Source organism: Arachis duranensis, chromosome 3 (genome assembly GCF_000817695.3).
Source record: "Arachis duranensis cultivar V14167 chromosome 3, aradu.V14167.gnm2.J7QH, whole genome shotgun sequence".
Classification (NCBI taxonomy): Eukaryota; Viridiplantae; Streptophyta; class Magnoliopsida; order Fabales; family Fabaceae; genus Arachis; species Arachis duranensis.
Genome location: NC_029774.3, coordinates 131,218,602 through 131,232,323, shown reverse-complemented (window position 1 = coordinate 131,232,323; position 13,722 = coordinate 131,218,602). Strand labels below are relative to the sequence as shown.

The 13,722-nt window shown below is 35.1% G+C and overlaps 2 protein-coding genes across 2 annotated transcripts; both read left to right on the top strand.

Annotated features, from left to right (window-relative positions):
• Nucleotides 1-634: 634 nt before the first annotated feature.
• On the top strand, nt 635-3,799 carry LOC107481636 (ATP-dependent zinc metalloprotease FTSH 2, chloroplastic). Its single transcript, XM_016101911.3, has 5 exons — nt 635-786; nt 1,131-2,339; nt 2,416-2,729; nt 2,855-3,095; nt 3,359-3,799. Exons 2-5 carry the CDS (start codon nt 1,131-1,133, stop codon nt 3,698-3,700), a joined length of 2,106 nt encoding a protein of 701 aa, XP_015957397.1. The 5' UTR covers nt 635-786; the 3' UTR covers nt 3,701-3,799.
• Nucleotides 3,800-6,358: 2,559 nt separating this feature from the next.
• Nucleotides 6,359-8,657, top strand: LOC107481637 (pentatricopeptide repeat-containing protein At2g41080-like). The gene is given in 2 exon segments (XM_016101912.3): nt 6,359-8,509; nt 8,511-8,657. Coding segments are annotated over 2 exon segments (2,028 nt in total). The 5' UTR covers nt 6,359-6,565; the 3' UTR covers nt 8,595-8,657.
• The last annotated feature ends 5,065 nt before the right edge of the window (nt 8,658-13,722 follow it).

Here is a 13,722-nt window from a genome sequence, read left to right as displayed (position 1 = left end):
AATTAAAGAAGCAAATTCCCTTATTAGTATTGCAGCTGTAGTGGCTTATTAAAAACTGAATACGTGTCACTACGAGTTGACAATCAAATACAAAACAGCATTCTTAAACCTATTTTTAAATATCTTTTTTAATTGAGTCCTGTTATAGAGCTAATGAATATTTGTACAAAATATATAATAGGTTATATGAGTTATAAAATAAACATTATTTATACTATTCAGAAGACTAGAATAATCATTTAATTACTAGGAATAATAAACATCTCATGTAATAAAACTACTCATTTCAAAACTTTAAATTAATTTTGAGGTTCACTAAAAATCGAACTCTTGACCTTTCAGATCTAGAAAATTTTGATATCATGTCATGATACTATTCATTTCAAAAATTTAAACTGATGAAAAAAATAACACTAATAATTATATCTCTAATATTAAATCAGACATCTCTAAACTTCTACTATACACATTATATAAATATTTCATTGGCTCCCTATACTTCTTTTTTTTAATTTTTCATGTATGGTCAAATTTTTGCCGAAACGGCGAAACCCCAGTGGAACGACGTAGGAAAATTTCCAACAGAATATATATGAAGCGAAATAAGAAAATTAAATTCCGTCCAAAAAAAAAAACGAAAGTGAAACGTTAGAAAGTGGCCACGTAAGGCAATCCGAAACCATAGCCACTGCTTCTAAAACCAAACGCTCCATTTCACACTCTTCCCAAACTGGTTCCCATTTGCTACTCTCTCTTTTTCAGCTTTCATTCACATTCCCTTCCAAGGTAATTTACTTCTTTTCAATTTTCATTTCCATGCATTTTCTCATGCCCTTACTTCAAACTTGATTGTTCCATGTCTATATTAGTTTTTCTCATGTAATTTGCTTGTTGAACTTGTTAACCATGGATCTTCTAATCTCAATAGCTTCATGTTTAGAGTTAGATTATTGAAAGGAACTTTCTTCCAATTGCAGAATCTTTGTGTATTTCGAACTTTATGTTTTGATGTGTAATAATTTGTTACTTATAAGTTATAACCACAATGGTACCAATTAAAAGAGAAAAAAAAAATAAAATTTCATGCTTATCACTTGAATTATTCAATGTTTACAACGTTTTTTATGCAGATGGCGGCATCATCAGCATGTCTTATTGGAAATGGTTTATCTACACGGAGTAATAGAACAACTCTGAGCAAGAACTTGAATAGAAGCTACCTCTTCTCATCTTGGAGAATTTCATCGCTGAATAAGGCACCAAATTCTAAACCTGCAACAATAAAGGCATCATCATCATCATCCTTGGACCAAAGGAACCATGAAGGGCGAAGGGGGTTTCTAAAATTCTTGGCTGGAAATGTTGGGGCTGGCTTACCTGCATTGTTGGGTAGCGGCAAGGCTTACGCCGATGAACAACAAGGGGTTTCCTCCTCCTCAAGAATGTCATACTCGAGGTTCCTCGAGTATTTGGACAAGGATAGAGTCAGCAGAGTGGATCTCTATGAGAATGGAACCATAGCTATAGTTGAGGCTGTTTCTCCTGAATTGGGGAATAGGGTTCAGCGTGTGAGAGTTCAACTTCCAGGACTTAACCAAGAGCTCCTTCAGAAATTCAGGGAGAAGAACATTGACTTTGCTGCTCACAATGCACAAGAAGATTCTGGTTCTCTTTTGTTTAACCTGATTGGGAATTTGGCCTTCCCTCTGATCTTGATTGGTGGATTATTCCTTCTCTCGAGACGATCTGGAGGGATGGGAGGTCCTGGTGGGCCTGGCTTTCCTCTTGCTTTTGGTCAATCCAAGGCCAAGTTTCAAATGGAACCTAATACCGGGGTGACGTTTGATGATGTTGCTGGGGTGGATGAAGCTAAGCAGGATTTTATGGAGGTAGTGGAGTTTCTGAAGAAGCCTGAAAGGTTCACTGCTGTTGGAGCTCGCATACCAAAGGGTGTTCTTCTTGTTGGACCTCCTGGAACTGGGAAGACCCTTTTGGCCAAGGCGATCGCTGGCGAAGCTGGTGTTCCGTTCTTCTCAATCTCAGGTTCTGAGTTTGTTGAGATGTTTGTTGGTATCGGTGCTTCAAGAGTCCGTGATTTATTCAAGAAGGCTAAAGAGAATGCCCCTTGCATTGTGTTCGTTGATGAAATTGATGCTGTTGGGAGACAAAGAGGGACTGGAATTGGTGGAGGGAATGATGAAAGAGAACAGACACTCAATCAGCTTTTGACAGAAATGGATGGGTTCGAGGGTAATACAGGCATCATCGTAATTGCAGCTACTAACAGGGCTGACATTCTTGACTCTGCTTTGTTAAGGCCGGGCCGATTTGATAGACAGGTATGCTTGTATAAATTATAATGAATTTTTCAGTGCTTTGATGGCGAGTAAATTACTGAGCATAATGCTTCTATAGGTAACAGTCGATGTTCCAGATGTAAAGGGAAGGACTGAAATCCTAAAGGTTCATGGTAGCAATAAAAAGTTTGATTCTGATGTTTCACTTGAAGTAATTGCAATGAGAACACCCGGTTTTAGTGGAGCTGATCTTGCAAATCTATTGAATGAAGCTGCTATATTGGCTGGTCGTCGGGGAAAGACAGCAATCTCATCTAAAGAGATTGATGATTCTATTGATAGGATTGTGGCTGGAATGGAAGGAACGGTGATGACTGATGGGAAGAGCAAAAGTTTAGTGGCATATCATGAAGTCGGGCATGCCATTTGTGGGTAAGAACTAAGAAATTTTCTTCGTGAATTCATCTTCTATGACACATGAACACAAATCTTAGAAGCAGTTTTAGCAAACTATTCTCAAATGTTGTTCTGAATGATGCATTTCTACTTTCTTGCAGAACTTTGACCCCTGGTCATGATGCTGTGCAAAAAGTAACACTAGTTCCCCGTGGTCAAGCTCGAGGCCTTACATGGTTCATTCCTTCCGACGACCCAACCTTGATCTCCAAACAACAACTCTTTGCAAGAATTGTTGGAGGATTAGGCGGTAGGGCTGCCGAGGAAGTTATTTTTGGCGAGCCTGAGGTTACAACTGGAGCAGCTGGAGATTTGCAGCAAATCACTGGTTTGGCAAAACAGGTACACTTAATTCACACTACTCGCATTTCTTGTTTTGTTTTTGTAGGGTTTATAGCACCATTAACTGGGAATCAAATCTAGATTTGGTGATATTTTTAGAACAATTGTAATTAGGTTGTTAGCTTGAATTAAATATGGCTTTACTTAAAGAAAGTTTATTTACATTATAGAGTATAAACTTTAATCTCTTTTGTCCCATCTTATCAACAATATCTTTTGACTTTCCTTCCTTGTCCTCCTTTGCTGTTTGAACACACTTGCAGATGGTAACCACATTTGGAATGTCTGATATCGGTCCTTGGTCGCTAATGGATGCGTCGGCACAAAGTGGGGATGTTATCATGAGAATGATGGCAAGGAACTCGATGTCAGAGAAGCTGGCAGAAGACATTGATGCTGCTGTCAAGAGGCTATCAGATGAAGCATACGAGATTGCACTGCGCCATATAAGGAACAACCGCGAGGCCATTGATAAGATTGTGGAAGTCCTGTTGGAGAAAGAGACTATATCCGGAGATGAATTCCGTGCTCTCCTCTCTGAGTTTGTGGAAATTCCGGCCGAAAATCGGGTCCCTCCTTCAACTCCAGTACCTGCCACTGTTTGAATAGGCCATATTATGTAAAACTAATATAATGGGTGAAATATGTATATCTTAGAAATCTCATAGATTACTTCGTTTTTGTAGTGTTGACAACACAGAAACAGGACATTGGTGAGTTCTGTCCTCTTTGGCAGTTGGCAAAAGGGTCAAAGAAGGACGATACACTTAAATCTTGTTGAAAGATTTTGGACTTGAATCTTGTTAGTAATTAGAAAGTGAACGATTTCGTAGCTTGGGCTACCATAATCCACGTCAAATAAGTTCATTATGTCATATGAATAAGAGCTATGATACTCTCTCCAAAACTTGGATTGCTTTGACCAGAGCTTTGTAAGTATTTGCTGCCAGTTGACCCTTAAATAGAGCATAAACTTAAATAGAGCATAATGCTATCCTTAAATGAAGGAAGCTCAGATTCGCGGTGATACGGAATTTACAATTCAATTTTTGTAGAACTACTAGCAAGTGCACTGAATCGTATCAAGTAATAAACTCACGGTGAGTGAGTGTCGATTCTATGAGAATTAATAGATTAAGCAAGTAATGGTTAGCTGATTATTCTAGTTAGACGGTCATATTTGGATGACGATCAAACAAGAAATATAAGTGACTTAAAGAAAAAGTAAATAGAAGCAAGTAAAAAACAGAAATGTAAATTACTGGAAAATTAAAGTGCTGGAATCTTAACAGGTGCAGGCTTGAAGTTGGGCATTGGTGGAGGTAAAGCTTCACAAACCAGCGTTACTAATGCCTCAATTTATTGCTTCCAGGGGGTGACTTGGCGTTACTAACACTAACACGCTTTACAATTTGGGCGTTATTAACACTTTAGTATTTTTCGGGTTTAAAGATGTCCATTGTTGGTGTCTCTGTTGCATTTCTATTATAGATTATTATATATCGCTCGAAAGTCCTAGATATCAGTTTTTTAATGTCGCTAGAAACGTATCATTTAGACCTTTGTAGTTCAAATTATGCTCCTTTAAAAGTGAAAAGGTCAACCAAGCATGCATTTTGCAAACAAGTCGAAGGCGTTATTTGACAGGGTGCTCCCTTTCTTTGGATGTTGGTAACGCCCACATTGCATGCTCGAGGGGTGGCTTGTGAAGTTGTTCCATGTACGTTGGCGCCTTCTTAATTGGACGCTTCATATATGGGCGTTAACAACGCTCACGCATGCTTCATGCTTCTTCATTCATTGGCATTAATTAACGCCTCATGCATGCAACGTTCTCCATTGATTCATTAATTGGCTTCATTGATTTGTAACACATGCATGCTTCTTTATTGGCGTTAAAAACGCCTTCATCATGCTTCAAAATATCCATTAATTAATATGCATGCCCTTTGCTTCATGTAGCTTCATTTATTCACGCATGCTTCATTGATGATTGGGCACCTCCTTAAGAGGGCGCTTCAAGTAGTGGCATCGCCACTTTACATGCTCCAGCTTCATATGTTTCATTGCTAGCGTCTCTTTAAGAGTTTTTAAAGTGTGTCCAAAATTTCTTTCTTTTTTTAGATTGTTTTGTGATTTTTACTTCTTTTTCTATCAATTTTTTACAGGATTCATCAAATCAAAAGGATCAAAGCAATATCTAACTTAAGCATCAAAACACTTCCATAATTAAGCATTTTGAATTAATTTTTACATGAAAAAAACATATAAAAACAAATCATGATGTGCACGCATCACGCTACAGGTTAGTCTTTAACTTGTCGGATTAAGAAATACCGTGTGCAACAAAAAAAATATTTGCTGCTAGCTTATAAAATTTATCTATCTTAAGTAAGTTATGAGAATAATTTTTTTGGGAAGTAGCTATTTTCAGTAATGTCTAATGCCCAACTTGAATTAAAATTGTACTAATTTGACAATAAAAAAAAGGAGAAAACTACTAATAATTATAACAAAAATATCTAAATTATTCACATCAACATTCTCTTTTCTCTTTTCTAAGCGAGGGATTTAGCTCAAATAGAGAAAGAAGAAAAGTTAGTTAATGTTAGTTCAAATATAAATCTAAGTCAGGACAAAAAATGTTGGTTACTATTTTGCAAGAAATATTCCATATTTTATTTTTAATATCGGTTAATAATGGTGTTTTTTTAAATTGTGATTTATTGTGCTATTTTTCTAAAATATGGGATGATTTAATTTACGAAGTATAAATCGGACCGTTCGATTTTTAAAAGATACAGAAATCAGACCGTCCAATCCGTCCGATTTGTGTACTCCAAATTTTTTTAATTTTTTAAACACAAATCAAAATGTTCGATTTATGTACCTTCCATAATTTTAAAAAACACCAAAAATTATCACATCAAGACATAACACTCATCATGTACTTTCATATCCAAATTTTTTAGCCAAAAAAAATCTTAGTCCATACTACTTTGCAACCATTTGTATACTTTTCTTTATATCTTCTCTCTTAAGAGTATATGTTAAAATTAGAAAATAAAATTTTTTTATTGAAATATAAAAAATTCAAGTTTTAATGTATTTGTTTTATATTTATTAAATAAAAATATTTAAATTTTTTACTATTAATAAATTTATCTTAAGTAAAACACATATTGCCTAAACTCTTATTATTATTTAAAAAAAAAACTTGGAAAGAAAAGGCCAAATTAGAAAATGAAGGGAAAGATCGAAACAGAAGCGGGAAACAAGAAAAGAAAATGAAGGGAGAAGCCACCGTGATGGGCCGCTGCTTCGTTCGCCAGCACCTCTCTACTTTCATCGGCGTCGATGCTGCTTTGGTGCTCGTCTACGACTCCGTGGCGGTGGATAATTCAGCAGTGTTGTGTGGCTGAAACCGATTTTGCGGTGCTTTTCCCCCCTCCACAATCCACGTAGCTTGCATGGGCTTTCGTCTTCCTCGTACGTGCTTCTCGTTTTCTGTGCCTACCGTTTTTCAAAATTCCGTCTTTCACTTGTCCACAGCTACCTTCAAAATCCACTTGGAAGATGGAAACTTTTCAGATGCCAAAGAACAATTTGCAACCTTGTGTTCCAACGGGCGTATCAGAGAAGCGTTTCACAGCTTTGTTTCTTATATTTGGTCTGAACCCCGTTTGTTCTCAAATCTCATACAAGCATGCATTCCCACAAAGTCTGTTTCTTTGGGGAAGCAGCTTCATTCTTTGATTATTACTTCTGGCTGTTCCTCCGACAAGTTTGTTTCCAACCATCTCCTCAACCTGTATTCGAAATTTGGGGAGCTCCGAGCTGCAGTCTTACTGTTTGATAGAATGCATAGTAGGAACATCATGTCGTGTAACATCATGATCAAAGCCCATCTTGAAATGGGTAGTTTTGAGAGTGCCAAGAAACTGTTTGATGAAATGCCCGAGAGGAATGTTGCTACTTGGAATGCAATGGTCACGGGGTTGGCTAAGTTTGAAATGAATGAGGAGTCTTTGTTCTTGTTTTCACGGATGAATGCGTTGGGCTTCATGCCGGATGAGTACTCGCTGGGTAGTGTGCTCAGGGGATGTGCACACCTCACAGCTTTGTTTGCAGGCCAACAGATTCATGCTTATGTTATGAAAAGTGGGTTTGAGTTTAATTTGGTTGTCACATGCTCTTTAGCTCACATGTACATCAAAGCTGGAAGCTTGAGTGATGGAGAGACATTGATCAGATTGATGCCAAATTATAATGTGGTTGCTTGGAATACACTTATGTCTGGGAAAGCTCAAAATGGGTGTTTTGAAGGAGTTTTAGATCAATACTGTATGATGAAAAAGGCAGGTTTCAGACCAGATAAGATTACTTTTGTGACAGTGATCAGTTCATGTTCGGAGTTAGCCACACTTGGTCAAGGGAAGCAAATACATGCCGAAGCAATCAAAGCAGGAGCTAGTTCTATAGTTGATGTAGTTAGCTCATTAGTTAGTATGTATTCAAGATGTGGATCCTTGAAAGACTCTATGAAAGCTTTTTCAGAAGGCAAACAGCGAGATATTGTATTGTGGAGCTCAATGATTTCTGCTTATGGGTTTCATGGTCGAGGGGAAGAAGCTATAAAACTCTTTGATGAGATGGAACAGGAAAATTTGCCAGGAAATGAAGTTACATTTTTGAGCTTGTTATATGCATGTTGTCATTGTGGATTGAAGGACAAAGGGCTTGATTTCTTTGAGTTGATGGTACAAAAGTATGGGCTCAAGGCTAGACTAGAACACTATAATTGTGTCGTTGACCTACTAGGTAGGTCTGGTTGTTTGGACGATGCAGAGGCTGTGATACGTTCCATGCCTATGAAACCAGATGCAATTATATGGAAAACACTCTTATCTGCATGTAAGATCCACAAGAATGCAGAAATGGCAAAACGGGTTGTCGAAGAAGTTCTTAGGATCAATCCTCAAGATTCAGCATCATATATTCTACTTGCCAATATTCATGCTTCTGCTAATAGGTGGCAGGATGTTTCTGAGGTGAGGAAGGCCATGAGAGGCAAGATGTTGAAGAAAGAACCAGGCATAAGTTGGGTAGAAATAAAGAATCAGGTTCACCAGTTCTGTTTGGATGATAAATCCCACCCACAATCTGCGGAGATCAATCGGTATCTGGAAGAACTAACTTCAGAAATGAAGATGCGCGGCTATGTCCCAGATACTAGCTCTGTAATGCATGACATGGACAATGAGGAGAAAGAATACAACTTGGCACACCACAGTGAGAAGATGGCAATTGCTTTTGCTTTGATGAATTGTCCAGAGGGAATGCCAATAAGGGTGATGAAGAACTTGCGCGTTTGTAGTGATTGCCATGTTGCCATTAAGTACATATCGGAGATAAAAAAATTTGGAAATTATAGTGCGAGATGCTAGCAGGTTTCACCATTTCAAAGATGGTACATGTTCTTGTGGAGATTATTGGTAATGAACAAGTTTTTCATTGATCACCATTCAAGTGTACTTCAGTACTTGTATATACTCTTGTTTATTATTAGTTGGGCCAATAGTTTCCATTGTCCATTTTTGTGTCATTGCTAATTGGATCAATGACCCATTATTCATATTTCAATTCTCATGCCACGTGGTGCAAGAGCATTGGCTGAAACTCTCTCTTGGATTGGTCTGTCAGGAGGCCTTATATATCTTTTTGGGTAGGGTTTTGAATTTTCAATTTTGACAGAAAAATGGTCCATGACTGATTTAAACCGACTCACTCTTTCTTTTTAGCAGTAACAGGCATGTCTTCTAATGTAATTGCATTCCAATTTCCATCACTAATGGAGGAGTTTCAGTTACACATGGCTAAAGGCTTATAATTTATATATATATATGTGAAGTAGAGAGCTATGAATGTAGAGAATAGGTTGGTCTTAAATTGGATAGTGTTACAGTAAGAAACATAGCCATTAAAGGCATTGGGGCCTGGCTAATTTCTCTTCCCCTGCCAATAGAAATTTTGGTGAGAAATATATATGATTTATTATTTATTTTAGCATTGAATTCTTCTGCTTTGTCCCGTGCAATCATTAATATTCCTGAGGATGAGAGTTCATCGAAACAAATCTGTTTTATAGTAAAATATGAATATTAACAAGAAATGACATATTTATTGAAAGGCACTGGCAAATGAGCTAGTTATGTGATTATGTCCCCACACTAGCCTTTGCTCTCTTAAATTTGACATTTTTTAGTAACAATTATTATTCTCTTTGATAGTTTAGTTTGGACTTTCAAGTCTAACCTTTATGAATTCTTAACGTGTGTTAAGATCTTAAAAAACACACACTTTGAAATTGGGAAGAGTATTATACTATTATAGAAAACAGAACTTGTTAGTATTCTTTTCTAATTTATTATTGGGTTTAGCTAACATGTGTCTTAAGAGCACATGATAAACCTGTTATTAGTAAAAAATTTTTATTAAAAATAAAAAAAATTCAAGTTTTCAATGCATTTATTTTGTCTTTATTAAATGAAAATATTTAAAACTTAATACTAATGATAAGTTTATCATATGTCCTTAGAGTATATGTTAGCTAAATCGTTCATTATTTTATAATTTTATTAAAAGTATAAGACATATTTTATTCACAAATTATGAAAAATACATCATAATTATTTTTCAGATCAATGATATTAAAAAGATAATAACTTAAAGTTTTTGTTTTTAATTTAATATCCATAATAGTATAATACACACGTATTATATTTAATATTATCTACTTATTCCAATAATAATAAAAAAGTACAAAATAACATAATTTTAAATTATTTTGAGTTAATTTTTTTATTGTTTTTTAAATATTTTTGTTTTGAACTTTATTAGCCTAATCTATAATCTCTTCGCAGTGTCATCAAAATTAGGGTAATGATGATAAAAGTATGTTTCCTTGGTGGAGTCATGGTGAATTGGTTTCTATGGATGAAGTTTGTAAGTCAACAGTTAAATTAGGACAAATAAATAAAAATGATGCTACGTGAATATTAAAATCAGCTATCAAAGTAACTATAGTATAAAATACATATTGAAATATAAATATATATTAAAAATAAATTAAAAATTATATATATTTATACATAAATATATTGGTAACTGATTTTAGTGACTAATTTTAGTGTATAAATAGTATTTTCAAATGAGTAAATATAAGTTTTGATGAATACATTATTGTAATTCTAAGTTTTGAATGGTCACTAATATGCGACATACGCTAGGTGTAGTCTAACGTAAAATTATGATTGTTGATGTATAAAGTTAGTGGTGCAAATATGAGCAGATACTACGTATATTTTATCGCCGCAATTAATACTGTAGTTAATATCATTTGAGAATGGTTCGCTTGCGTCATTAAATGTTTAGCACGTGTAGTCACAAAAAAAAAAATGTTTAGCACGTGCAATTGAACTTTTGTTATTATTAAATTTTATTTTAAAAAGTAAAGTGTAATTTTTTATTTTTAAATATTTTTTTATATTTATTTTTTGTCTCACTTATAAAATTAATGGTAAAAGATCACATTTTATTCTCTAAAATAAAATTCAAATTTTAGAGAATTCAAATTCTTTAATGAATTTTGCTAACAAGTATTTTTAAGGAATATTGATTATTAACCGAGAAATTATGTAATTAATATTTAACTAAATTCAATTAAATTATTATAATTGTTTTAATATCACGTGTTATTTATTGTGTGTGTGTTTTTTTAATCTTTTTTAAACAATTTTATTATTTTTTCTTCTTCTAACTTATATACTATTATTAGTGCATCTTCTTCCCTTTCTTTTCCTTTTCTTTATATTTATATTTTATTTATTGTCATTGTTGTTACTGCAACTATCACCACTTCTTGATATAGTTGTCAGAACCGAACCGACAATTGAATCGGTCAGATCACTGGGTTATTGAGTCACTGGTTCAACCGTTGGATTATTGGTTGAATCGATTGACTCGGTCCTATGTAAATAAAAAATAAAAAATAGTCAAAAGTTTAAAATTAAAATTTAAAATACATATTTTTACTAACATTTTAAAATATCAAGTTATTTTAAAATAATATGGAACATGAACAATAAATATTTTATTATTTTTACTCTATCATAAATATTTTTAAATTAGTTTATATCTATTATACTGTTATATACTACAAATATTTATTAAAAAATAATATTAATAGATATTATATAGTTATAAAAAATAAATGAGTTTATAATTATTGTTAAATAAAAATATAATTAATTTAAAAATGAGTGAGTTTATAATTAAAATTAAAATAAATTAAATAAAAGTAAATTATTTGATGAAAGATATCTATATGTATTATAATTTGCATTAATTTTAATAGAAAACATAGTGGTCTGGTGGTTGTGGAGTCTTTTGGTTTCCTTGAGGGCAGGGGTTCGAACCCTACGTCAAGCATTTTAGAAATATTTTCTCCCAAGCAGTTCGGTCAGACCACCTCACCGGTTCGCACCGGTTTGCACCGATTTTGACCGGTTCAATTCCTTGTGCGGTTCAAACACTGGATCAGACTTCATCGGTTTTTGGATCGAACCGGCCGGTCAAGTCCGGTTTTTATAACTATGCTTCTTGGTATTCTTTTTTCTTTTTTTATTTATTTTTTTTTGCTGCTCTTTTTATTATAATTACCATCATTATTATTATTGTTATCGTTATCGTCATCATCACTGTAGATATTATAGTTAGAAATTTCGATGTTAGAATAAAGACATTTTAATATTATTTTTTAAATTTTTATGTTTTGTTTTATATGAGATAACCATTCAATTCATCGAATGTGTAATATTTTTTAGAAAGATTCAATATTTTTCTGTGTCTTCTGGTGCCAATTCGGTGTTATCTTATTTCATTTTATAGAGTCAATGTGCTCTTTTAGTATGCAATTTACTTTCTACATTATATATCATTGTATTTAAATTTTGATAACACTTTAAACAAATTTCGATACTATTTTTGTTTCTGACAATAATTTAATCCAATAAGTGTGAACCTACTTTCATTCTAATCTTTTGAGGGGTATCTGTGCATCATGGGAGAATGTTGAACGTAATTGCATCTGGAGAGTTGGAGATGGAACCCGAATTCGCTTCTGGGATCATCCCTGGGTCCCGGGAGCAGGATGTTTGAGTGACTCTCCAAGTCAGGTAAGAAATGGTTTCAACTCTTATGAGATGCTGACGGACTTCTGTGATATTTCAGGTCAATGGGATGTGGGAAAGCTTCAAGGGATATTACCAGAGGATATTGTCAAGAGAATCACTGCCATCTCTCATCCATCCCCCTGGAAGGAAGTCGATCATATTGCCTGGGGGCCTTCCTCGGATGGAACTTTCAGTACTAGGACAGCATACCAGGTGATCATGGAGGATCAACACACTCAAAACCAGAACTTCCGATTGGTCTGGAGGTGGCAGGGCCCGGAACGGATCAGAACCTTTTTGTGGTTGGTGACCCATAACGCAATCCTTACGAACTCAGAAAGGAAGAGGAGACATTTAACGAATGACGACTCTTGTCCAAGGTGCCGATATCGTGAAGAATCCACCATCCATGTGCTTCGGGACTGTTTCTATGCCAAAAGCATTTGGCAAAAGCTCGTCCCTCCAAATGGGATTAATAACTTCTTCAATACCGACCTCAACGAGTGGTTGTCTCAGAATCTTAAGTCCAATTGGAGTTGCTTGTTCGGTGTAGCAATGTCAACTATTTGGTATCTTCGTAACAAGCTTGTTTTTAATGGTGAATCAGTTATTGTTACATCAGCTGCAAACCAGATTCGAGCGAGATCGGAGGAGTTTGATAGAGTAATCAGAAGCAATTTAAAATTGCGGAATCCCCAAAACTCTGGCAGCAGCCCTATAAGATGGTCTCGGCCTAAGGAAGGGTGCATTAAGGTCAATGTTGATGGTTCCTGGTTTAGCCACAACAATAATGCGGCTTGTGGCGGAGTCTTCAGAGATTCAGAAGGGAGATTTGTAAAGGGATTCGCCTGCAACCTGGGAAATTGCTCAATTATGCATGTGGAATTGTGGGCAGTCATTCATGGTCTTAATATTGCTACAACGAACGGTTATCATAACCTTGTTGTGGAATCTGACTCGGCGGCTGCCATTAACTTTATCAACCATGGCTGTTCTCCAGTCCACCATTGTGCTCCACTGGTTCAAGATATCCGTATTCTGGCGAACCGAGTCCAAAAAATAACTTGGATACACTCTTTGCGTGAAGCTAACCCTGTGGCGGATCTTCTTGCTAAAAAGGGACAAGATCTCCCTATTGGTCTGCATCTGTTTGACCAAGCCCCCCATTGTATTAGTTATGCCCTCCTATGTGACTGTTTTGATACCATCAGGGTAAAGGGGTCTTAAGCTGCTGCTGCCCCCTTGCTGTTTTGGCTTTTTTCCTTTCTTTCTTGGGGTCCTTGACCCCCTTTTCCTCACCCAAAAAAAAAAAAAAACTAAATAAAATTGTAATACAGTACAAATATATTCATTCAAGTTTAATATGAAAAGTAATACTTTTAAAAAATAAAGTA

What these genes read in the sequence shown, in the direction of transcription:
- LOC107481636 (XM_016101911.3), top strand. Translation starts at nt 1,131, where the DNA reads ATGGCGGCATCATCAGCATGTCTTATTGGAAATGGTTTATCTACACGG. An exon ending in GTCGGGCATGCCATTTGTGG is followed by an intron (nt 2,730 to 2,854) that starts GTAAGAACTAAG and finishes ACTTTCTTGCAG; the next exon opens with AACTTTGACCCCTGGTCATG. An exon ending in TCACTGGTTTGGCAAAACAG is followed by an intron (nt 3,096 to 3,358) that starts GTACACTTAATT and finishes ACACACTTGCAG; the next exon opens with ATGGTAACCACATTTGGAAT.